This window comes from Myxine glutinosa, chromosome 1 (assembly GCF_964187855.1).
Source record: "Myxine glutinosa chromosome 1, kmMyxGlut1.1, whole genome shotgun sequence".
Classification (NCBI taxonomy): domain Eukaryota; kingdom Metazoa; phylum Chordata; class Myxini; order Myxiniformes; family Myxinidae; genus Myxine; species Myxine glutinosa.
In genome coordinates this window covers 163,395,696-163,421,166 of record NC_136261.1, presented here as the reverse complement: position 1 = coordinate 163,421,166, position 25,471 = coordinate 163,395,696, and the positions used below count along the sequence as shown (strand labels likewise).

At 42.7% G+C, this 25,471-nt stretch overlaps 1 protein-coding gene across 1 annotated transcript in view; it reads right to left on the bottom strand.

The window, feature by feature from the left end:
* Nucleotides 1–25,471, bottom strand: part of LOC137431291 (uncharacterized) — a 96,021-nt gene that overhangs the window by 51,307 nt on the left and 19,243 nt on the right. Inside the window, exons 4-8 of the mRNA XM_078771211.1 lie at nt 14,173–14,331; nt 10,989–11,113; nt 2,540–2,797; nt 2,087–2,242; nt 1,773–1,957 (exon numbers count right to left, since the gene is read on the bottom strand). Coding sequence (XP_078627337.1) covers nt 1,773–1,957; nt 2,087–2,242; nt 2,540–2,797; nt 10,989–11,113; nt 14,173–14,331 — 883 coding nt within the window. The remainder of the gene's footprint in view (nt 1–1,772; nt 1,958–2,086; nt 2,243–2,539; nt 2,798–10,988; nt 11,114–14,172; nt 14,332–25,471) is intronic.

Sequence of the window (25,471 nt, the reverse complement as noted above, 5' to 3'; positions counted from 1 at the left end):
CTTGTGGGACCTGTAGGAGTACTTGGGGGACAGAGCACAGACAGAGCTGGGGTGGCTAGGCCAGAGAGGAGTCGGTAGGAGACAGAAAAACCACCAACCTGCCTGCAGTGAGTGAGTGAAAGACCCTCACAATTGGCTTCATCGCGGGAGATTCCAACGATTCTGAAAGCTTTGGTTTCAACAGCGTGAAGCCGAGCGAGGTGCGAGGCAGGAGCACCAGCCCAGAGGGCTGGTATTCCATTGAGCTGCTGATGAAAGCCTTGTATGTGGTGAGGCGCTCAGGTGTGCCAAGGAAGGACTTCGCATAACGGAGAATGCCCAGTCGGCGACTGGCTTTGGAGGCCAGCTTGGAAATGTGTTTTTCCCAGGAAAGATCATGGCAGATAGTGAGACCCAAGAGATTCAGTGACAGAACTTCTTGGAGAGGATTGTTGAGAAAGTAGATGGGAGGGTTGTCCAGGCGGTCTTTTCGAAGAGACATAGTGAGAGTGTGAGATTTGTCAGGATTGAAAGACATGTTCCACTTGTTTGACCAGTCTGTGATTTTGACCAGGTCTGCAGAGAGTGAGGATGCTGCGGACTGCCGATCTGAGGGATGTATGGAGCGGCAGAGAGTGGAGTCATCAGCAAAGAGATAGAGAGGATTTTCCAGAGAGTCGGAGAGATCATTGATGAAGACCAGAAAAAGCACATGACCCAGAACACTGCCTTGGGGAACTCCAGCCTGAACAGGAAGAGGAGATGAGAGAAATCCATTCAGGGCCACACGTTGACTACAACAAGAGAGGAAGTCCACAAGCCATGCGTGGAGATTCCCATTGATACCATAGGAGGAAAGTGTGGAGAGCAGAGTGGGGTGCCAGACCGTAATGAAGGCACATGATATGTCAAGCGAGACAGCTCTGATTTCCTGTTTGGCATTGAAAACCTCCATCCATTGTTGAGACAGCAGAAGCAGCATGTGACCTGGTCTGAAACCAAATTGATGATCAGAGATAAAGCCATTGGAGAAGAGGAAGGATTTGATATCCGAAGCAATGATGGATTCCATGACTTTGCTGATGACTGGGAGCAGGCTGATTGGTCTGTAGTTGCAAGGATCTGTTTCTGCATCTTTTTTGTGTACAGCGGTAATGTTGGCTGATTTCCAAGCTGAAGGCAAACGACCTTGAGCAAAAGAGAGGGTGAAGAGATCAGAGAGAGGGTGTGAAAGAGCGGCAGAGCAGGATTTAAGGACCCATGGGCTGATGCCGTCAGGTCCAGTTGCAGAATCAGAGTCGAGGATTGACAGAAACTTCTCCACCTTGCCAGGAGAGAAGGACACAGAGTCTAGGAGCAGCTGGGTACGACTGCGTACGGTGGGTACAGAGAGAGATGGGTTTGGAACACAAGATTTTGAGGCAAACACAGAGTTCACTTGGTCTTTCTGTCAAGTTTGGTTGAAATTGGATAAATAATGACCAAATGTATTGCAGTCAGAAAGACAGACAGAACATTGCATGTTTTAGTGTGATGATGGATTTCCCTGTTTTTAAAATAAATGTCACCAATCTATTCGGATTGCAAATATTTGTGGAAAAATGAATGAACGACATACACAGACAGTTCATTCGGTACTTTTTAAAATAACAATGATTTGAAAAGGAAAGCTCCTTTAAAACTGTTATTATATACAAGTTTAGTCGCAGGTTTGATCAATATATAGTTCGCAATCCACTCCATGGAACCATAAAGAAAAGATAACCTCCAAAATAGAGGGCTTCAAATCTTACGTGGGTCGAATGTGTCCTTCAATGAAATACTTCGCAAAACTTCTCAGATCAGCATTTCCTTGTAATGTCGCATCCAAAAAGGAGGAGGCATTTACAGAAAGTCGCAGTGGAAGTCCAGCTATAGTAGGAAACACCACTTCTTCAGCTAACAGGAGGTTGCTTTTTTTAAACTCTACAACCTCACCCTAGAGGATGTACATAAAAAGAAAAAATGATGAAGTTAACTGCATTATTATTTGATAATGACTATACAAAACTCTTCAAGATGGAGTGATTATAATATTGCAAACAAAAGGAAGAGAGAGTAAGCCCACCTTGAGAAACTTTATTGCTGTGTCAGCCAAATTCAACGAGTAGTATTTTGCTCGTTGAGACCAATTCTGACATTCGAAGTATGAAAGTTCATTCCCAAAGATTTTCAACCCCAACGAACAAGACAATAATTCCTTTTCCACCGTTTTCTTCGACTCCTGTTCAAATGATAAGAAAGCATCAAATCATTGGCAGCATTTTATTTCAACAAAATCAAAATCATTTTCAAGGTTGATTAATAAAAAAGACATAAATTGTGTAAACTACACTAATGAACAAACACGAATCAATTTGCCAAAATTATTCTCTATTCTAAATCTCAAATGTATTTCAGACATTGCTTTTAAATAGTATTCATTCCGTTAGTTAAAAGAATGTCATACACCACTTAGATTCAGATGGGGCTGATCCAACTTATCAAAACGAGAATACGTTGCATCACATTTGATAGTTACCGTAGGCTGGGTTGATGAAATTATATGGTTCATGCTTGAATTCCTGAGAAATACTTCATTCCAGCTCGTTAAACAGCTATGCTTTACTTCTCCGTTCTCAGTAAAATGGGGGAAAAAATTCCTATTCGTCCTTGCATGTACACAAGATTTTTTCTGCCGGTGTGGGTTTTCCCCATGTACACTCTTCTGGGTTTTCTCTTTATTGTGCGGAAAATATTTTTCCAACATAGTTTCCAGGTTCTCAACATGCCCTCCAACCTGCAAAAGTGCATGACAAAAGAACAACGATTCTAAACAGCTAGCCAATAATTTTCACTTCAAAACCACAAGCGCTTGTAATTTCATCAGTAATCATCCAATGATGAGCATTTCATGTGTGATGCATCAGACAAGTCATTTACATAACAAGCTGAAACTGAAACCTTCTGCAATTTTTACCAGTTTTCCATTGAAAATCCCTTAACACAACATCACTAGAACATCTAACATCCAGCATTCAAAATGCAAAATATTCTAATCTCCAGTATTAGTGTCTAAGTTACAATGCAGTAACTAATAGATTTCACAAAGCTGGGAATTTATTTGCAAAACACAGACTGCCAAGAATTTGCTTCCAAGCCTCTGTTTGCTCAAGCTTGTTAGTGGAGGATGAAGAAAAAGGAAGAGAACAATTCAATAAATGTACAAGTGGACACGAGTAGGGGTGGGGGAGGGAAGCTGGAGGGAGGGGGAAGTTAATTAATGAATAGAAAATGATATTTTGATCAATATCAACATTTGAAACAACAGTTGAAAGAAGCAATGCATCCGTGAAAATTTGTACAATTAAAAGAGATGAACAAAGAGTCACTTCAATGACACTTGATTCATGACTTTTAATTTTACATTTTAATACTATTGCATGCACTGCATGCATCTTCCAATGGAATGAGAAAGAAAAAAAATCTTATTAAGCAATCAACCTCACAATACAATTGAGAGTTTGAGCCAATAAAAAGTCAATTCAAAATAAATCGGTGAAAAATATAATAACCAAAAAAAACCCAAAAACAATGAAAGAAAGAATTAGAGCAAATGAAGTAAAACACAATAGAGATAAAATGACGTCATAATGTCACAACACAAAAATATAATTTCAAATGAGAGTAATAGAATTTACATGAAAAAAAATGGCAGACAAAAATTGAAATAGGAAAAATGTTAGAGAAATTAGAAAGAAAAGAAGGGAGAAAGTTTTTAAAGAAGAGGGAGGATAGATAGGTTAAAGAAGGAACAAGGTAGAATGATAAGAATGAGAAGGAGAGTAATGGAAGAAAAGGAAGAAGAATTTGAGGTTAGAAAAAAAAGAAGAAAATGACGATTTATGAACATGTATTCTGCCAGACAAAAATGGCAGACAAATACAATTTGGGAGAACTATATAATAAGAGAACAAATAGTTGAACTCCAATGAAGCAGTTCATGTCAAATATTGTTACCCCATAAAAAAATAGTTGGAACCACCTATTTGCAACAGGGTATTTCAAGATATGTGACATTGAAAAGAAGGGGGTCAGGGTGATAACAGGAAGCAAAGATTTTCAAAATAGTAAGACACTATGACTATACAGTGCCTTCAGAAAGTATTCACACCCCTTGACTTTTTCACATTTTGTTGTGTTACAGCCTCAATTTAAAATGCATTAAATTGAGATTTTTTTGTCACTGATCACGATAATGATAAAGCCAGATGTTTTGAAGGTCACATGGAGTCAATAGGGTAGGATACTAACTTATCATACATACTTAAACTAATCTTTAGTAGCCCAGCAGATATGTGAAAAAATTGTGCTTTTGGTGATACAAGCATGAAATTTTGAACACTGATAGAGCATACTACTAGGAAGATTTTTGGATATAGGGGCATTCAAATCTTTTCCTAGGGACAAAATGGCGGCCATTTTAAAAATGGCCGTTTACGGATAATAAGATACACAGTACCGATGTCTATAAAACTAGATTTACTTATTGCTCAAGCACACCTATGATGTTTTTTTCACGTAAACAGGTTGTAAGATCATAATTAAATGTCAACAAACTCACATAACATTTATTTGGTCCTTATTCTTTACAAAAATAATTACTTTTTGAGCTATTTTGAGCAAACTCCAGAAACACAATGGAAATGAAGTGAAAATGCCACATTAACGCTGTGGAAGTGACTTTCACTATAAAACAGTCTACAAAACAGTCTTCCACATGTTTGTGTATATGTAACAGGTGTGTTACTCCTCCTGTATACTATCGTGTGCACTCCCCTGCACAGTGACACAGAGCTGAGCACTGGAGTGCGGCCTTAACACACTTGCACTGTTTCCTGCAACCCTTCTTGCATCCACATCTAATCAATTGTCGGCATGCCTCAGTTGCCTCTGTGAGGGTTGTCCAATATATCCCCCAGCCGTTATTACTCTGTTTCCAACCCCATTCACTTGGCGATGGGAGCTCAGGTGCGCAAATCATCATCTGGCCCCAACAAAAGCCGGCTTGGTAGGCAGCTCTCTTGATGTGTTGTCTGAGGGCTTCTTGCGTTGGTGGGATAGCCTCTATTGATCTACCAGTCTGGGTGAAGAGATGCTTGCGGGCATCGTTAACATGTTCCTGGCTGCTTGTTCGATCGTAGAGCAGAACAACAAAACGCTCCAGTGGATCCATGTTGTCATTTGCAGTTGAAATGGTTGGTGTGGCAGCCAGTGCGCAGAAAGCTGAGGTGACCTCATCATAGGCTTTCCATGTTTCCCATGCTGTTTTCTTCCCCCTTCCGCCGAAGCAGGACACGGTGTCACACCCAGTGAAGGCGTGGAAGAATGGCAACCCTCGGCACTTGTTTGGTCCCAGTGCCACAGCCATCTCGTGAGCTGCCAAGTGCCTGAAATTCTTCCCTGTGCCAAAAGCAACCCAGAGTTCATCGATGTCAAGATATCCAGTTGCTGCCACTGCAAGGATCAAAACATCTGTGTCCACTGTGCGGATTGACACCTTGGTATAGCCCTGTCTGACTGCATCTTGGACATGGAGTAGTATCCTTGTATCTGCCTCCTCGTGACTACACGGGGAAAGACCAGTAACATCTCGTGGCTGTGTACAAAAAACTTCTTTGTGGTTTGTGGTGACGATTTGCTTGTCAGTCTCAATGTTTGCTATCCTCGTTGCTAGAAAGTCAAACAACTCCACCTTGTTCTCGTCTATGCGAAGGAAGGCCTGCCAGTTTCGAGGGATGGAACTAGATGGCTCAACTCGTCTCCTGGTGCCTTTACCCCTCGTCTTCCTGGTGTCGGCTTTCAAACTGTCTGGGAAATATTCATCCCAGATAATATCAACCCTGCTCTTATTTTGTATCTGAGATGTGATGTATGGCAAGAATACTAGTGATGCATACTCAGAGAAGGTCTTCGCATTACGAGGTGCCAGCATGTTCACGATGGCTGCTCCATCCAGGATCATGACTTCAACAGGGGGGCTTACATCATCATTTTCCCGTGAGGTGATCAGATCTTCTAAGCACCCAACCAGATCAGACTTGGTTCCAAGCCGGATTTTGCCCATTTGTGACAATGCAGGGGGACAAGCTTGGTTTTCATGTGCAAAGAATTCATCAAGATCTCCATTCCGTGTCTGGGATGCAATAAACAGCCTGGAGAACAGAACGCAGTCATTCTTCAGAGATACCACCTTCAACTCTGTTCTTGACTTCTCTCTGACTGGGGGTCGGCTGAAGAGAGGGAGATTGTTTCTTTTTATTGGGTCAGTGATAGGCTTTGTCTGATGTACAAGCCTCTCGTTCACATATGTGTCATACTGTTCTTTTCCCAGCTTCTCGATCTGGTAAAGGGTGTTGATGACTGCTGGGTCTGCCAGGTCTCTGCTGTCTAGCACCAAGAGATCTTTGCTGTCGTCACAGAATGGGTTCCCCATCTCTCCTATGACACGGGTGAGTGCTCTCACATCTCGAGCAAAGGCTACCTGCGTGTGCTTTGTCTGTTCATGGTGTTTTAGTTCAGTTTTCCTAATTCTTTTTTCTGTTGTGGCCTCGAACTTATAGATCAGTTTGGCCATCTCTGGACCAGACACCATCCATCGGCGCAAAGCTGCAGCATTCTCCGTAAGACCTACAGCCCCTCCATCACCTTTCACCAATGCATTATTTTGCTCGTGTGCCTGGTCTAAGGCTATGGCAGAGAATGCACGTGTAGTCTTCTTCATGGTGAAGTTTCCTGCCAGAAACTGTGCGTATACAGTTGGATGCTTTGTTGCAAGTGTCACCATGTCGCGCAAGTGAACTGGGATCCACCTGGCATAGTTTGTATGTCCCAAGGTGAAGAACCATGGTACAAGCTTGGTCAGAGCATCAGTGTACAGTTGGAAGTTTCCTTCACGGACGGATCTCACATAGATCAGGACTGCCAGTTCTAGCTGCATAATTAGGAACCAGAACTGAAACTGTGGACTTGCATTGGCTTGTTCACCGCACCAGTCATCTAGTGGTATCGTATCCTGTCCCTCATCTAGTCCACTGGTGTACTGGCTGTAGGCTTCCTTCAGGAGAAGATAGAGAGTACTGGCTGTGACTTGGTGTGCTCGTCGTGTGCGTGTCACATGGGTCACTTTCAGGAAGGAATCAGCAGTACCACTTGTAGCAACCCCTGCAAGCACCAGAACGCCTGTCCACCCACTGCTATCCAGAAGGTCACCGAGGGTTTTCCATGCTGCCATCTCAATATGGAGTCCACCAAAGACCATGACGAAGTGATCTTCTCCGTGTGTTTCTGGCCATCTCCATTGGATCTGTTTGGCAAGTGTGTACAGTGGCTGATCAAGTGTGATTACAGGGATCTGACCTGGATTCAGAATATCGATTGCTTTCTTGATGACATCCATGGAGTGACGAATCATTGCCACAGATTTTGCCTGGTCATAGAAGAGAGGCAGCAATGAAGTTAAGGCCACACTACACTCTGGTTCTTCTGGAATAGACTGCTTGCTGGCATGGTATCCAGCCCATGATACTGTCTCGTCTCCCTTAAGTGGTGTGTCAGATAGCACTGTCTTCTCCATCTGCTCCAGCCACCTGTCAAAATGCAAGATAATGAACACAATTAAGAACAAACAAGTCCACACAAGTTAACAAGTCTTGGTTATTTAGGTACACATATAACTGTCCACAGTTCAAACACAATAATCAGTTACCTGTACTCAATCTGCATTGCTTCAGGGATGAGTTGGCAGTTGCTTTTGTTGGGACCCGCTAGCTTGGGTACCGGTGGGTCACATTTACCCAGAACAACAGGAGGTACGATGGTGTATGACTGTGGCAGGTGTGCATCTGTTGTTGATGTGTCATCTGGGTTTACCCGTTGAACTCCACGGCTATCGCTATTTGGGTGCTGGAAAAGTGAAATGCCAGTGCCATGGAAGGAGTCGTGGGCACTTGTTGAACTGGGGTTATGATCAATGTTATCCACTGCCCCAGTTGTGAAGAGGTCACTTTTTAGCTCAGGGGGGCAAACTGTACCCTCATTTTGGAAGAAACGGCAGATTCTGTTCCCCAAGTCCGTGGAGATGCTAAGCACCCTGTCATAGGAGATCGAGAGACCCAGGTTGAACATAGTATCAACCAGGTCTCTTTTTCGAGTCTTTGTGTGGATAAGGGTGCCCAGGTACACAGGCAGGGGAGTCTCCCGATTGTGACTGTGCCTCGTGGACGTGGCAGTACTGCTACTCTCTCTGCGGCGTGAGTAACTGTTGAACATAAGGAGTTGTGAGATTGTGAGAGTAGGTGTTGATACCGACGAGTGGCTTGACTGCTCTTGGATGTTAGGACCATTCAAGATCATAGAAACTAGTGATACAAGCGAATTAGGTACCGAATGTTCTTGGCAGTGGGCTTCAAATGAACCACTAAATGTTGAGTTCATTTTCAACATGTCTCTACGAACTATATTTGCGGCTCTAGCAAGACAAACTCCATCACTGTCAGTGTCGTGATCACATGCCTTCTGAAGGGCTGAGCCAACATCCTGGTTGAAAGCAAGCAGAATATCTCGACCGGACATGTGCTCCTCTAGGTCTGGAAAATATGTCATGATTCGATCTTTGAGTTTGGTGGAGTGGACACGCCTGGTCAAGACTGTTCCAAGCTGTTCCAGCCTGGTGGTGTATAGTCTTGCTAGGTCTACCAGCTTGAACACTGGTGTCACAAGAGCATCTGTGCGGGCATCATCGATGTAGGACACTAGCTCTCCAAGTGCTATACCGTGATTGATATCATCTTGTTCATTCAGTGTTGTGCTTGTGGCCCTTGCTTTGTTATAAAGTGACACCAGACACTTCACGTGGTACTGTGCATCTTGTGCTATAAGGTCACCTGCACTCAGTTTAGCAAGAAGTGCCTGATCTCCTAGTTTCAGGGCAGCTGTCCTGACATGTTTATCGAGGTCGAAGGTGGAAGCTTTTCGCAGAGAATTAGTACCCGCTGGTTTGTCACAAAAGAAACACTTTTCAGGCTGTGGCTGTGTGTGGTCTACATGTACTCTGTGACGGGTGTACTTTCTTGAGACACTTGCGGTTTCTTCACTAGACGTTTCTCTTTTTTGTGCCCGATGCAGTTCAGTTTTGTTGTATTTCAGTCTGCATGAATCATGCCACTTAGCCTTGTGGCTCTGGAAGGTTGACTGGATACCTTCACCATCGTCCAGGCGGGACAGTTCTAGAGATTTTGGCAGGCAGCCCATCTGGCTGAAGGTGAGGAGATAATCTGCAAGAGTTTGGTATCCGGACCCTGTGGTTCGCTTGGAATCAGCTGGACAGGCAAGGGCCTCATCGGTGACCTCCTGACATAACACACACTTCTCCCAATCTGTCAGATAAGGCATGTTTGTTCCAGATGTACTAGGGCTTTGGGGGTCTAATAGCTTGAAATTTTTGTTGGCCATTGTCAATTAAGCACTATCCACCACCACCATCCAATCAATATACAAATTGGGAACCAAATCTAGGTAGCTACTACAGTCAATGAGCGAAGGTGCAGTGCAGTCAAGTTATCATCTGAAAAAGAAATACATACATTATTATCATAAATATAGTAATTCGCTTTCGTAACTTTTCACTAGCCTTGCATTGTTCCTTATAGTCACCTAGTCTATGATAGGAAAGTTCATAAAGCTACATCAAAGTTGTTCATATAAAGGTATTGAACCAAAATTACACCCAGGAGAAATCAGATAGTCATGCAAAGTTAAATAATTAAACCGCTAGACCAGTCCTGTCTATTGCAATGGTAAACCATTTGTTCTGCCCCTTATAGGCCACCGTAGATTCCAATTTTGAACCCAGTATGAAGGTATTGCATAGCATGTACATGACAATTTATAATATGCTCATTACATTGTGTTTCAATAGCAGCACAAATGACAAGTCTGAAATAATAGGTAAATATGTCCTTCTTAGCCGCCATTTTGGGCCAAGGAGAAATCTGGAATGCCCCTACATCCAAATTTCACTGTAAGGGTATGCCCTAACTGTGTGCCAAGTTTCATGCTTGTATCATCAAAGGCACAATTCTACCACAATTCTTCACATATCTGCCGGACTATAGGAGACTGACACACAAGAGAGAACAAGACAACAAAGGTAGAATGAAAGAAGTTGGGAAGAAGAGGAGGGTAGGCTTTCTCCCAGCGGAGACTGGCTCCACAAAATAAATTTCCAGGGTTTTACAGGGTTTCAGGGGTTTTTTTCACACGAGATATCTCAGATGAAAGGTATTCGCAGGGGAGTAATTTTGCCAGAAAAATATTTGGGGGGGGGGGGGGGGAGGGTCTATGGAGGCATCCAAGAACTGGAATTGATATTACAATATTTTTTTATGGGGTCTCTCCAGAGGGTAGGACGGTGTATGTTATACCAATCCAGACTATTGATAGATAGCATTTCACACAATGTGAGATCATAAAAATAACTACCCTTTGAAAACGGATTTCATGCTAGTACTGATATAAAATGAGGAACCGTTAAATGATGATGTGCAGATTTTTGGTGGCTTCACAATAACACCATGCTGTTGTAAATGCAGAAAATCCATTTCACACACCATTTTCCAATGGCTTCCAAAATACAGTACCTCATAGTCAGGAACGTACTCACTGCAAAGGGAAATCCCTTGGAGTGAGATTATAGGAGTGATTACTATTATAAATTTGATAATACAATTATACAGCAATGGAGATTGATTACACTACATTGTACAAGACTTTTCCCAAGTCCAAGGCTCTTTTACAGCCACAAATTCACAACTCTGTCTTTGTTGAGGCAAACTTTTAGAAGGCACTCCCACTGTTGTAATCAGCAATGATATTAAAAATTGTTCCAAAATACCACCTTCATGGGAACAAAATATAACCATAAGACTCACCTCAAAAAGGTTGATGGACTTTCCCAGAACATTAACAGTAAAATTAATCATCAGTGAACGTGGTATAAATGATTTCGGAGAAAACACAGCAGATGTTTCAACATTTGCACTAGCTTCCAAGCGCTCTGCATGACAAAACAAAATCACAACTGAAACTATTTTTAAAAACATATTGCATCAAACATTTCACTGTCACTTGATATAATTCAAATGAATGTTTTTATTCTCCTACAAATAGTCAATATTTTACAAGTCATAATGTTTTATGTCATACCCTTTCCATCCTATTCATTCAATTTAATTTACATATCTATATATATATATATACAGGACTATACTATATAAATAAAATTTATAAACATTTATTTGTTTTATATACAGGACTATACTATACATATATATATCTATATCTATATCTATATCTATATCTATATCTATATCTATATATATATATATACTGGCAGGAATACCCGGCATTACGGGGGGGGGGGGGGGGAGGTGCTAGCAGGAAAGGGAGGGGTGAGAAAGGGAGTGGGGGGAGTGGAGGGGGAGTGGAAAGATATTCTACATTGTAGTGAGCGACACACACACACACACACACACACACACACACACACACACACACACACACACGGACAGACCAGCGGCTCTCTTATATAGCACAAGCAGAAGTACCCGGCATTGCTAAGTGGGGGGGGGGGGGGAGGGGAGAGGAGGGGTGGAAGGTGGGGAGAGGGAGAGGGGGAGGGGGGGAGAAGGTTAAGGGGAGGAGGAGGGAGAGGGGAAAAGGGGGGGAAGGGGAGTGGAGGGGGAAGAAGAGGGGAGAGGAGGGGGGGGAGGCAGGAGATGAAGGGGGTTCATGTATATGCTGGTGGGTGAATGTGGCTCACGTTTCTGAGTTAAGTGTGATGCCGATCAGGAAGAAGAAGAAGTGGTACTACCAAATTCGTACACTTCTAGAATTGTTTGATTTATTTGTATTCAAATGTCTGGTGAATGTTTTGTATTTATTTATGCGAATGTGTACTTGTATATAACTGTCATTAATTTTTAAAAGCTTCGGCACTATCGAGCGATTTTTTTTTAAGTCCAAAAAAACGATCTTTTTGGGGGGGGGGGGGGCTAAAACACTCCCAGGCACTCACTGATAAACCTCTGAAAGTTTGACGAAGATCCGTTCAGCCATATCTGAGAAAAGTAGCGACACAGATAGACAGACAGACACACACACAGACGTCTCTCTTATATAGTAGATATATATATATATATATATATATATATTTTTTTTTTTTTTTTTTTTTTTTTTTTACAGGACTATTATTTTCTTATATACAGACTTGACATTTAATATGGAATATTTTTTTTGTGGGGGTGAACTTACTTTTCAAGATGTCTTGGAACCAAAAGTTAATTGGAATTATGTTGAAATTATTCTAGATTTTGTTAATGTGACCTTTAAAAGAAACAAAAACCACATTTGACATTTTGAAACAAATAAATTGATCCTTGAAAGTGATGTAAACTGATATCGAACTCAATGCGTGGACAGTACTGTGTTAAACTTATTTACGTTTTCCAGAAGTATCTCTTTATTTTGCACATTAGCCAAAATTTTTTTTTAACAAAAACAAAAGTTAAATTACGACTGGGATTACGGACAGTAAAATTACAGTTCAGTACTTCGTGTAACCCCCACGAGCATTCAGGAGAGCACATACACGTTGAGGCATGCTGTTCACGAGATTTGCCAAGGTTTGGACATGAATCGCTTGCCATGCAGTGACAATAGCCTGCTGCAATTCACGCACAGGGGTCGGCTGCTGGTCCAAGTAGTCGATTTGACGCGTTAATTCTGCCCACAAGTTCTCTATCAGATTCATATCCGGGGACATGGCAGGCCACTCCATATGCTCTACACCACGGTCAGCAAGAAAGTGTTAGATCATGCGAACACGATGAGGCCGTGCATTGTCATCTTGGAAGACAAAGTTTCCTCGAAAGGCTGCACGAGCAAATGGAAGCAATGTTTCTTCCAGAATGGCCCTGTACTTGAACTGGTTCAGGTTTCCATTCAGAACAACCAGGTCAGTTTTGCACCCTGCATGAAAAGCAGCCCAAATGGTCACCCCACCACCTCCAGCTTGGACTCTTGGCACTATACAATCTTTGTTGTAGGCTTCATGCACTTGTCTGTGCACTCGGACATGGCCATCTTGACGATAGACCAGAAATCAAGACTCGTCACTGAAGATCACGTGATTCCAGTGTCCTGGCTGCCATTGACGGTGCTCTCTGGCCCACTGCAATCAGCGCTGGCGGTGTTGTCTGGTCAGGCGTGGCTTTCTCAGGGGACGCCTGGCACGATAGCCTGATTGAAACAGTCATTGGTTGACTAGCCTTCTGGATACAGGCACATTTGTCAGTTGCTGCCACTCAGCCCTAAGCCGATTAGCTGACTTGGTACGACCATTGCGGACTAACCGGTGCAGCTGGCGATCATCCCTCCTTCTGGTTCTGCGGGGACGTCCTGGCCTCGGTATTGGAGTAGGGACATCCCTCTGAGCATTTCGTTTCAGGATCTTTGACACCTGACCTTGAGTGATGCCATACTGCCGAGCAATAGCACGCTGTTTCATGCCGTAATTTCGTAAAGCCACCACTCCATGACAAACAGCATTGTCGAGTTGACGGACCATCTCCAGAGGAAGCGGCAATAACTTTTGGAGACGTGCAGCAGTTGTTTTCCACGAATACAGAACGCAACAACCCTTGTATACCCGACTGTGAAGCCAATCATCAAATGCACCTGTCCGTACATTTTGCCACGCCACCTGTGATATAATCCTGTTGTTGACTTCTTGCTGTGACAGACAATCAGTGACATGGTTCTTTTAACAAATAAATCACCAAAGTGTGAAAGAAATTCACCAGATTGATATACTGAGTTAAGAAAGTAAACCCAAGTCAAGAAAATAAAAATATTCCATATTAAATGCCAAGTCTGTAGAATAAAGAACAGGCAAAATAGAATAGAGAATAGGAATGGTGTTACAGTCATCATCATTATGAAGGAAATCGTTCTGCCAAATCCTTGTCTCTTACTTTCAGAAACAGCTTAACAGCTTAACATGGACAATTATGCAGTCAACCACCTAAGATGGATTATTTTAAGCATTGTGCTTACCAGAGTATACAGTGGCATCATTGTACCAAGAATAACGCCATGGCTCAAGTTTGAAATCCTTGCTCAGCAAATCTGGTGTGAGCATCTTTTTGATATCAGTCTTCAACAAATCGGTTGTTTCCATCAGCTGTGTCAAGTGACTCCACACAAAGGAACCAACTGCAACACAATTTGAAACATGCTGCACCAATACTATGCAGGTTTCCAGCCTCCAAAGCAACAACAAAAATTATATCAGTGAAAATCTATCAAATAAGCAGGAAGAAAACGTTTTCTTACGGAATAAATGCCAATTCTCTTCTTACTATAATTCACCAAATGTCCATCCGTCCGTTCGAAGGTACCACAAAAACGGCTGAACCGATCGCAACGATATTTTGGGTGGGTAATTCTGAGACCCCCTTGAGTAAAATAGGCTATATTGTTTTTCCAATTTTTCAAATTTTCCAATTTTCCAGTTTTTCCAAACACTATGGAATATAATTTACCGATATGAACAGTGATGTGGCTTTTGTTGAAATTCTACAAATACTGTTTATTCTACGTACCAGGAGAGAGAAGATCGACTCCTGACGAACTCTTCCTATATAAACGTGCGGCTCCGAAGTAACATGGCAGCGTGTGCAAAGCGACTGAGAAACAGGTGTAGCGGCCGCTTCCGTGTTACAGATTCGGCACGCACTCTTCACACATAAACGTGCGACTGAGAAAGACGTGGCAGCGGCCGCTTCCGTTTTGCAGAATTCAATCTTTTTTCAAAATGGGCGCCATGTACTGTTTAGATTTTGATAATTTGCGTGTGATATGATTCAACGGATGTTTATATGAATCATTTAAAATAAAAAAGCCTTCAATTTATGATGCTTTGCCTTTCCATTTGGGCTTCCCAATTGAAGCCCCGCCCATAGGGCGGGTACCGTTGCTGGTATGAAAAATAGCAAGTGTCATGACAAGCTTATTTTGCATACCAATTCTGGTAACTTTCACCGATTTTCAAAAATAAAGACCCTCATACAAAGTTTCCAACCTCTTTTTAGAAAACCAAATAGCTTCATTGCTTTGCAAGGTGTGGTACTATTATATCATATCTTCTCAACACGAATGGATTCCTTCATCATGCAGTCCATAAACAGAACTGCTTTCCTATTTTAGCAGATAAATGGTTGAAGAAGTTACTGAAAATGCTGCACACATTAGCAACTGCACAGTGTCAATCTAGGCCAATAACCTGGTAGTTTTACTGCACTCGGTTATAGTATAACGCATTGTGCGACAATATTTCATCGATCAGCAATGGTTGTGCCATTTTTGTGCAACAAATCATACTTTGGAGCAAATGTAGAAATCTTTGAATAAAAAATAAAACATGAGAAAGTAATATTTTGCCTTGAACAGTGCCGATTAATGTATTTGCCTGATGCTTTCTGTTAATCTAATGAATAAAATCAAGTTTGGACCAAATTTGACTAACCACTTGCTCAACCTCAATTAATTACAGAACCTTTAATTGTGATGCAGGACCAGTAGTAAGGGAAACATATGAAAATCTGTTAACTAAATTGTTACCAAAAAATTTCTTCACCAATATGTTTGTAAAGGTGTGTAATAACATGTGTTAAAATGTTGAAGGTCAACTCCCATGGGAAACCCAGAAAAAAAGCTGTTGAATTCGGGTACCGAAAAATTATTTTCGAGAATTTTTATTTTTTTTAATCGGCCCTTAAGTAACTTATGAGGGGTCAAATAAGGGTTTTTCATGATTCTGAGTTGATTGTTAACATTTATATTTCACCACAGATACTCCTTTGTGGAAAAATAATTTCTAAATATATCTCATTTTCTACTTTGCAGGACATGGAGTCTAGCAATATGGATGAAGACGTTACTCCACCTGTGCTCAATTGCTTCATCTGTGCACGCTCGGATACACCAGCTGAAAGGCTCATACATGCAACTCCAAAGGGATACTCAACTTTATTGAAACAAGCAGAAACTGTCGAAAATGTTACTGTTGTGGAACGTATGAAGGAGGCTCAAAAGGAAGGAAAACTGAGGTACCACCAGAAGTGTAAAAATGATCTGTACAACAACTTTGTTGCAACCACCAAGAAGTCAGCTCAAGCATCAAAGGCAGAGAAAGAGTCATCAAAGTTGAAGAGAAGACGCACTACTTGTGAATTCAGTTCATCAACTGGCTGCAGTTCTAGAAGATCACAGTCAGTTGACCTCCTGTATAAGGATGTATGCATTCTTTGCAACCAACCAGCCCAGCTCTACAAAAATAATCCAGCACAAGCTAGAAAGAAATACAGAGTGCCAGATAATTTGACTGCAGATACACTGAAGGCAAGCTTGCTGAAGACAGCACGGAGTCGCGGGGATGACTGGGGCACTGAAGTCACTGGACGCCTGGAAGGGATCAACGACTTGGTAGCAGAAGAAACACTGTACCATTTGCGATGCAAACTTATGTTTGCGAGAGGTGACAGTTTGTCCAAGACTGATGAGGAAGGAAAAAGGAAGAGAGGACAGAGGAGTATTGATGAGGAGCGAGAGGCAGTTTTTATTGAATTCTGCGAATGGTTAGACTCAGAATTAGAGCATGGGGTAATGAACATGGACCAAGTCCATGAAAAGCTGCAGGAGTTTGATCAGTCACCAGAGAAGAGCCTTTCTTATTCAAAGCATTGGCTAAAGATAAAACTTCCAGAGAAATACGAAGACACCTTGTATTTCACAACACAGGAAAGAAGGGCAGATGTACTCTGTCTCAAAGATGGCACCGACAATATTCTGCGAGGGCATCATGCTAATCTTGACCATGGAGATGAGAAGACTCAGATCATAAAGACGGCACTCAAGTTCATATCCAATGATATTGCCTTGATTGATTTAGGTCCAAAGTCATACCCCACCACACACAGTATGACTGACATCGATAGTCAGCTGACACTTGTTCCTGCAAGCCTTCAGATGTTCTTGAGACCGATTGTCAAGACAGACGAAAGAGTTGCCGTTTGGGGGCAGAATTTTATTAAGGCCTGTCGACCTCGGTCTGGAGTATTGCCACACCAAATGGGGCTTGCCATACAACTTGATCATAGATTTGGGTCAAAATGGATGCTCAACAAATTCCACCGGCTGGGATACACTGAGTCTTACACGGAGACACAAAACTACAAATACTGCTTCCTTAATAGTAGGAGTGGAGATGATGTTCCAGATACTTCTGGCACTCTTGACACCATTGTGGAGGAAACCGATGAACAGATCAATGATGAGGTTGCGGTTGATGCTGCGCTTGAGGATCAATCAGTGATGACAGCCAAAGTGCCAGCCAGTGAAAGTGAATTGTCAAGTAATGATCAGGTGGTCTTTATTGGGGTTGGGGAAACAAACAATGCAGTCACTCAGTTTGTTGGAGACAATATAGATTTAAACATTGTCTCTATTCACGGAAACACTCCCTTTCACTCAATGGGTTGGATCGAAGTCACCTCTCCGGCACCACCTTTGCCAGATCCACAGACAACAGCAGCTTTCCCCCGGGTGAAGTTGAAGGCACTCGACAAAGCTAAGATCCTGAGAGGAACTGAAGTAAAGATTATTCCATTTACGAACAGGAAACAGATAGGAACGAACGCGATCATGTTTCTCCCCCTCGCTGAGCTTTCCTCCTCCCTGGCTCATGATCAGCCACTCCTCACTCCAGGTGACACACTCTGGGCAGCGGGGTGGGTGATCAAAGCCAACGATCCTGAGTTCCCACACTCCAACTGGAATGGCTGGATGAAGAGAATCCATGCTAATGATGCAAAGCAGAGCACACAGATTGAGTTCCTCCCAGTTATTGAAGGAGACCCTAATGACCTCAACACCATCTTCACCACTCTGAAAGAGTGCATACGGCGTGCTGGGGTCGCTATAGTGACCTTTGATCTTGCGATTTGGCTGAAGGCTGTGAATATAATAAAGCAGGCAAATCTACCCGTCATTCCAAGGTTGGGTGGTTTTCACCTGCTGAAGTCTTATCTTGGATCAATGGGTAACATCATGGAAGATGAGCCAGTTCCAACACTGAACCCCACGGCTCCTGAGGAGCTATTGCAGTTCACGAGCTGTAATTGTCATGGAGATTGCAGCAACCGGCGATGCAGCTGCAAGAAGAATGGGGTCACGTGCATCTCGGCCTGTGGAGTCTGTAATGGCATTACATGCAGAAACTGCAGTCATGATGTTGTTGAGTCTGAAGAAGACATAGACAATGACTGTTGAAACTTCTGACATTGTGAATGAGAAATAACTTGAGTATTATATATGTATGTGAAATAAAAGCTACTTTGTGTGTAAATGTAAAAGTGAAAATATAAATGTTAACAATCAACTCAGAATCATGAAAAACCCTTATTTGACCTCTCATAAGTTACTAAAGGGCCGATTTAAAAAAATAAAAATTCTCGAAAATAATTTTTCGGTACCCGAATTCAACAGCTTTTTTTCTGGGTTTCCCACGGGAGTTGAACTTCAACATTTTAACACATGTTATTACACACCTTTACAAACATATTGGTGAAGAAATTTTTTGGTAACAATTTAGTTAACAGATTTGTGAAATATCTCATAAAATGCCCTTACTACAGTAGTCACCAGCAATGTATTTGTTTGTAAAGGTTAAAATGCCCTGAGTAGTGATTACCTCCACAAAATCGCATGAGAATGCCCCAACTAGGTATTAAAGTAAAAGATTGTTGTGCATAGCATGATGCATGCAAAATCCAAATAAACATTAGTTGCCATGGAAACAGCCATTTGGTAATTTGGAAAATTTGAGAACGTTTTACATGATGGAATGTTGTGCATAACAACTTTGGTTGATACATTTTCTAATTGCCACCTAATAAGTGTTTGACATTTTTTGGATGGCATTGACCTTGATCTTTGACTAATATAGACCAGATTTTATACCTATATACCATAGTGTTGGTGCTAGGGTGCCCTGGTGTTGGTGTTGGGCTAGCGGCTAGGGTGCCGGCTTAGGATCCAAGGATCCTGGGTTCGAATCCCGGTCGATCGCTGAATTAACGCCAGGGGGGTTGACTCAGCCTGTCATCCTTCCGAGGTCGGCTAATTGAGTACCAGTTCACTGGTAATTCCCTGTTTGTCGTTAAAGGCGGCAAAAAGGGTTGGCGTCAGGAAAGGCATCCGGCCGTAAAACATTGCTTCAAATAGGGGACCGAAAAACAACAACAACCACGGTTCCCGAAAAAGGCCAACCCCCGCTTTGCGGGGGAAAATGGCCTCTAAAGGTGGTTATTATACCACACATGTGTACACATAAGCTGTGTAAGCTTAAATATTGTCGTGTCCCCGGGGTTAAGACCCCAAGAGGACGAATGACCGAAACGAGCTTCAACTCTGAGGCGTACTCCAAACCTTGGTTGGATTGTCTTTGGTGCACGCGGGAAGGCCAGAGCCTTATCTAATCGGGAACACACGCAGGGGTTATCCGAACCAACAAACACAAAGACGGGACAGCAAAATCCACAATACAAGAAAAGTAAGATTCGACAAATAATGATTTAATGAAAACAAGCGTTACGCATAGGTCCCCCGTCGGTGAAGTGATGTGAGTTGACAAAGTGGAAGACGCAGAAAACATGCTATGATATGACATTTCGCTCACAAGGTTCAGACATACATGGAGGCGGCCATCTTGGATTTTGACGTGGCCACCCAATTTTCAATAGCGTTCTTCCTAATGCCTAGATACACCCACACACCAGATTAGAAGTTGGTACTTCGCTTATTTTTCAAGATATTCCGCTCACAATGTTCAGACATACATGGCGGCGGCCATCTTGGATTTTGACGTGGCACCCCAATTTTCAATAGCGTTCTTCCTTGTGCCTAGATACACCCAAACACCAGATTAGAAGTTGGTACTTCGCTTATTTTTCGAGATATTACGCTCACAAGGTTCAGACATATATATGGTGGCGGCCATCTTGGATTTTGACGTGGCGACCCAATTTTCAATAGCGTTCTTCCTTATGCCGAGATACAACCACACACCAAATTAGAAGTTGGTACTTCGCTTATTTTTCAAGATATTCATCTCACAAGGTTCAGACACACATGGCGGCGGCCATCTTGGATTTTGACGTGGCGACCCAATTTTCAACAGCGTTCTTCCAGATGCCGAGATACACCCACACCCCAAATTAGAAGTTGGTACTTCGCTTATTTTTCAAGATATTCATCTCACAATGTTCAGACATACATGGCGATTTTGACGTGGCGACCCAATTTTCAATAGCGTTCTTCCGTATGCCGAGATACACCCACACACCAAATTAGAAGTTGGTACTTCGCTTATTTTTCAAGATATTCAGCTCACAAGGTTCAGACATACATGGCATCAGACATACATGGCGGCGGCCATCTTGGATTTTGACGTGGGTTGCACCCACACACCAAATTCGAATGCGGTCCTTCTCTTACGCATGCACGCATGCCCACACGCACGCACGCACGCATGCCCGCACGCACGCACGGACGGACGAATGGACGGACACACGGACAGAGGGGAAAACCATAGTCCCCCTTTCGCTCCGCTGTGCGACGGGGGACAATAAATGCAAGTAACAATGAAAGGTGAGGTCAAAAATTAAATTCCTAATTGAGATGTCTCCATTCAGACTCGTATACAAACATGGGGAAATATACAGTAAAAATAAATGATGTTTCGTTTCGAGCCGACCGGCACTTCGCTTTGTGTCCCCAAATGGCTGGTAAGGCTGGCTGTTCTCTACCTCAAACTACAGCGCGGGAAACGCACAAAATGGGGCAGAGTCGCACTCCTCGACGTCCCAACATGAGGTCCTTCTCGCGCTGCCGACTGCCCTGAACCTCTCTTGTTCAGTCTCTTTCCACAAGCGCACCACACAAGCCAAAGATGCGCCACCACCCACAACCAAGCCAGAACAACAAGGAAAATGTGAACACAGCCGTTCTCTTGAAAGCCAGCACACAAGGGAAATGTGACCACCTCCAACAAATGTCAGGACAAAAGAGACAAAAATGGCGAGACAGCTTCTCTTTCCTTCTGCTCTCAAATGTTCCACGCTGACGTCACACTCTGTCCAATCACCGAGCCCTACTCAATCATCCCATCGCGCCTCCACCAATCACGAAAGCCAGGATGTGGCCTCCTCGCCACATGTCGTCGGGGGGCGGAGTCTTGTCGCTGTTTGGGAATGTTCAGATGACGTCGGCAGTCGTGAGGCGGGATTTACGTACCGATTGGCAAATGTGCTGGGTGTTGGTTAGCCTTTGCGGTGTTGTGAGCGAATGGAGTCATTTGTTATAGTTATTGTTTGGCGGGCTTTTTAATTGTAACAAGCGTTACGCCTAGGTCCCCCGTCGGTGAAGTGATGTGAGTTGACAAAGTGGAAGACGCAGAAAACATGCTATGATATGATATTTCGCTCACAAGGTTCAGACATACATGGAGGTGGCCATCTTGGGTTTTGACGTGGCGACCCAATTTTCAATAGCGTTCTTCCTTATTGCCTTATTGCCTTATTGCCTTATTGCCTTATATTGCCTTATTGCCTTATTCCTTAAAGGTACACCCACACACCAAATTAGACGTTGGTACTTCACTTATTTTTCAAGATATTCATCTCACAAGGTTCAGACATACATGGCGGCGGCCATCTTGGATTTTGACGTGGCGACCCAATTTTCAATAGCGTTCTTCCTTATGCCTAGATACACCCACACACCAGATTAGAAGTTGGTACTTCGCTTATTTTTCAAGATATTCATCTCACAAGATTCAGACATACATGGCATCAGACATACATGGCGGCGGCCATCTTGGATTTTGACGTGGGTTGCACCCGCACACCAAATTTGAATGCGGTCCTTCGCTTACGCACGCACGCACGCCCGCACGCACGGACGGACGGACGGAGGGGGAAGCCATAGTCCCCCTTTCGCTACGCTGTGCGACGGGGGACAATAAAGACGGAGGGAAGATCAAGGGGAAAATTACACACTGGGGAATTAATCTTTAAGGCCTAGAATTACTTGACACAAAGCCACGCCCCTCATGGCGACATGCAAACGCTCTTACCCGGACAGACGACCTACTTAGATACATCGAGATTCCTCTATGCGACACTCAGAGATTTCTAATCTACACGATCCTATCTTGACTAAGGTATTTCATTGTTTGCCCCCATAAAAGTAACAATATGATATCTTGAAAAATTCCTGATGTTTGACAATAATAAAATCACAAAAATATCCCATTTCATTTATAATGGGGTGAAATTGTTGTCATGGACACCATTCTCTCTTTGCCACATTCTTTGCCACTTTTATCTCTGCCACGTGGGACTTTTATCTTTGTCACGTGGGGCTTTTCTCTTTGCCACGTGGGAATTTTCTCTTTGCCATATGGGAATTTTCTCTTTGCCACGTGGGAATTTTCTCTTTGCCATGTGGGAATTTTCTCTTTGCCACGTGGGGCATTTTTCTTTGCCACATGGGGCTTTTTTCATTGCCACGTGGGAATTTTCTCTTTGCCATGTGGGATTTTCTCTTTGCCACGTGGGAATTTTCTCTTTGCCATGTGGGAATTTTCTCTTTGCCACGTGGGGAATTTTTCTTTGCCACGTGGGAATTTTCTCTTTGCCACGTGGGGCTTTTCTCTTTGCCACGTGGGAATTTTCTCTTTGCCATGTGGGAATTTTTCTTTGCCATGTGGGAATTTTCTCTTTGCCACATGGGGCTTTTTTCATTGCCACGTGGGAATTTTCTCATTGTCATATTGGACTTTTCTCTATGCTACCAACGAAGATCAGAAGAACTGGAACAAAAAAAAAAGAAAGCGAAAATAAATAAATAAATAAATTCTATTTTGCACCCTCTTGGCTTGGTAGTGTGGAAGTCTCTGTAAAGACTCCCAGCTGATGGTCAGATCTCATCTGGTATTATTTGTCAAAAGTAGGCGAGTTATCGCCGACCTTCTGACTGAAATTTGAAAGGAAGTGTTTGAAGTCCTATAGAGGCAATGGCAACCCATTTAATGTAATCATTCAGTAACTGTTAATAACACTGTTCCTTTTACATGGAGTGATTCACAATGAATACTGTGTGAATTGTGTGGTGATAGTAATAAGGTTTACATTGAAATCTGTGCAAGGGTGAAATACTATATTTTGCAGAGTATTGATGTATGCAGAGAAAAGTCACCTTGTACCAGGCATCCATCCATCTTGGGAATGAATCTGTCCTGCAAAGGTCATTGACCATAAATTTGCATTCGGACAAATGCTTATCTCCCTTCAAGTTTGAAGTTATTGTATTATTTCGTGTAGTGTTTGTCTTGGGGCAATATATGTTTTAAATTGAGTTTATGAGAGTTTTAAGACGTCACACGAACCTGGTTGGTGCCCGGATGAGAGAGATATGGCAGATTAAATGCCACACAGGATTGCCCCCTCTTTGGTCTGAATCATTTGCAGCTGCTTATCTTTTCTTTATAGCCTGTGGTAAAATGCGAAGCAGATTTCCATTGAATTATTGTGGCTCCAAGGATGTCTCACTCCAAACCATGTGCCCTCGGTCTGGGCAGCTGTGCAAATAATCCCTCCCACCTGTTAAGGACGATGAAGAAATATAAGAGCTGCTTCTTGAATGAAGAGGAAGTGCGGATCATAATGAAGATGGTCACTATGTTTCCTAACTCCGGAAATAAATTATGCTTTGAATGCCTCTTGAGTTGATGAGAGCTGAGCCTTTCTTTCGACAGTAGTGAGGTGGTTGACCAATGTGGGAGCCTATTGATTACGGCTGGTGTCCCTCAAGTGTTACTGCAGAAGGAAGACCCTCAGACAGATGGTCTAATGGAGCCAACATGGCCTTAATGCTGGAAGGGTTCTAATGGGGTCTATAGGGTCGAAAGGGTCCCAATGGGTTATCGGGGTATTGAGGTCTTAAGAGTATTAGGGATTCAATAGGTTGTTAGGGGTCTTGGGGGTCTAAAGGGTGTAAAGGGTGAAAGGTTATGAAAGGTTATGAAAGGTATAGAACCGCTTTTAGAGGACAATTTTCCCCACAGAACGGGGGTTGGTTGTGCACCGTGGTTCCCTTTTTGAAGCAATATTTTATGGCCGGATGCGCTTCCTGCCGCCAACCCTGTTAGTCGCCTCTTGCAACACACAGGGAATTACCAGTGAACTTGTACTCAATTTGCCGACCTCGGAAGGATGACAGGCTGAGTCAACCCCCTGGCGTTAATTCAGCGATCGACCGGGATTCGAACCCAGGATCCTAGGATCCCAAGCCAGCACCCTAACCGCTAAGCCAACACCAGGCTATGAAAGGCTATGAAAGGGTATGAAAGGTATAAAGGTGATGAAGGGTATTAAAAGGGCCAAAGGGTATAAAATATCTAAAATGGTCTGAAGGGGTATAAAAGATCTAAGGAATCTACAAGGTGCAATTCCTCTAAAGGTCAACATGTCTCAAAGGTATATTCCAAAAGTCTGTGATTAATAGAGGTAATTAATAGACGTAGTCAAGGTCCAAGAATACATAATTAATATACGTACTCACGGTCCAACTCACGTTCAAACAGTATGTAATTAATAGACATAGCAGGGTACCTGTCTCTGATGGATTCGTAGATGTCTCACCTCAAATGAGTAAATTTTTGGAGTGTGTATTGGTAGCAATGGGAATTCAACGTAAACTGATGATGTGGACCATGACACGTGGTACACGTTTACCTCATCGACAATGGTGGTGCTCTCAAAAGAAGAACTATCGTTAGTGATTAAAATTGGCAAATACACTGACTGCCATTTCATGTTAGATCGTTTTGTAAATGGTATCATGCACAGCTTCAACATTTTGTCGTCAACGTGACACCAGTAATGAAAATGTTTGTAATGGTTAAGATGCCCAGATCACCTCCACAAAATCATGTGAGAACGTCACAACTTGGTATTGAAGTATAAGAAGACAGAGTATAGCCAACATTAAAAACACAGGTCGAAAATCCCACAAAAACCAATAGAGACCAGTAGGACATTTATATGGGTCTCAATTGGAAATAACGGTTTCTATTTGTTTCTACAGGAACCAGTAGAGTTTCCAGTAGAAACCAAATCAGATTCGGTTGAAATCAATCAAAACCATTAGGTGCAACCGGTCTGAAACCCAAAGACCCCAATAGGAACCTTTAGGTTCAACTGGTCCTGGAGAAACTATTCCAGTTAACTGT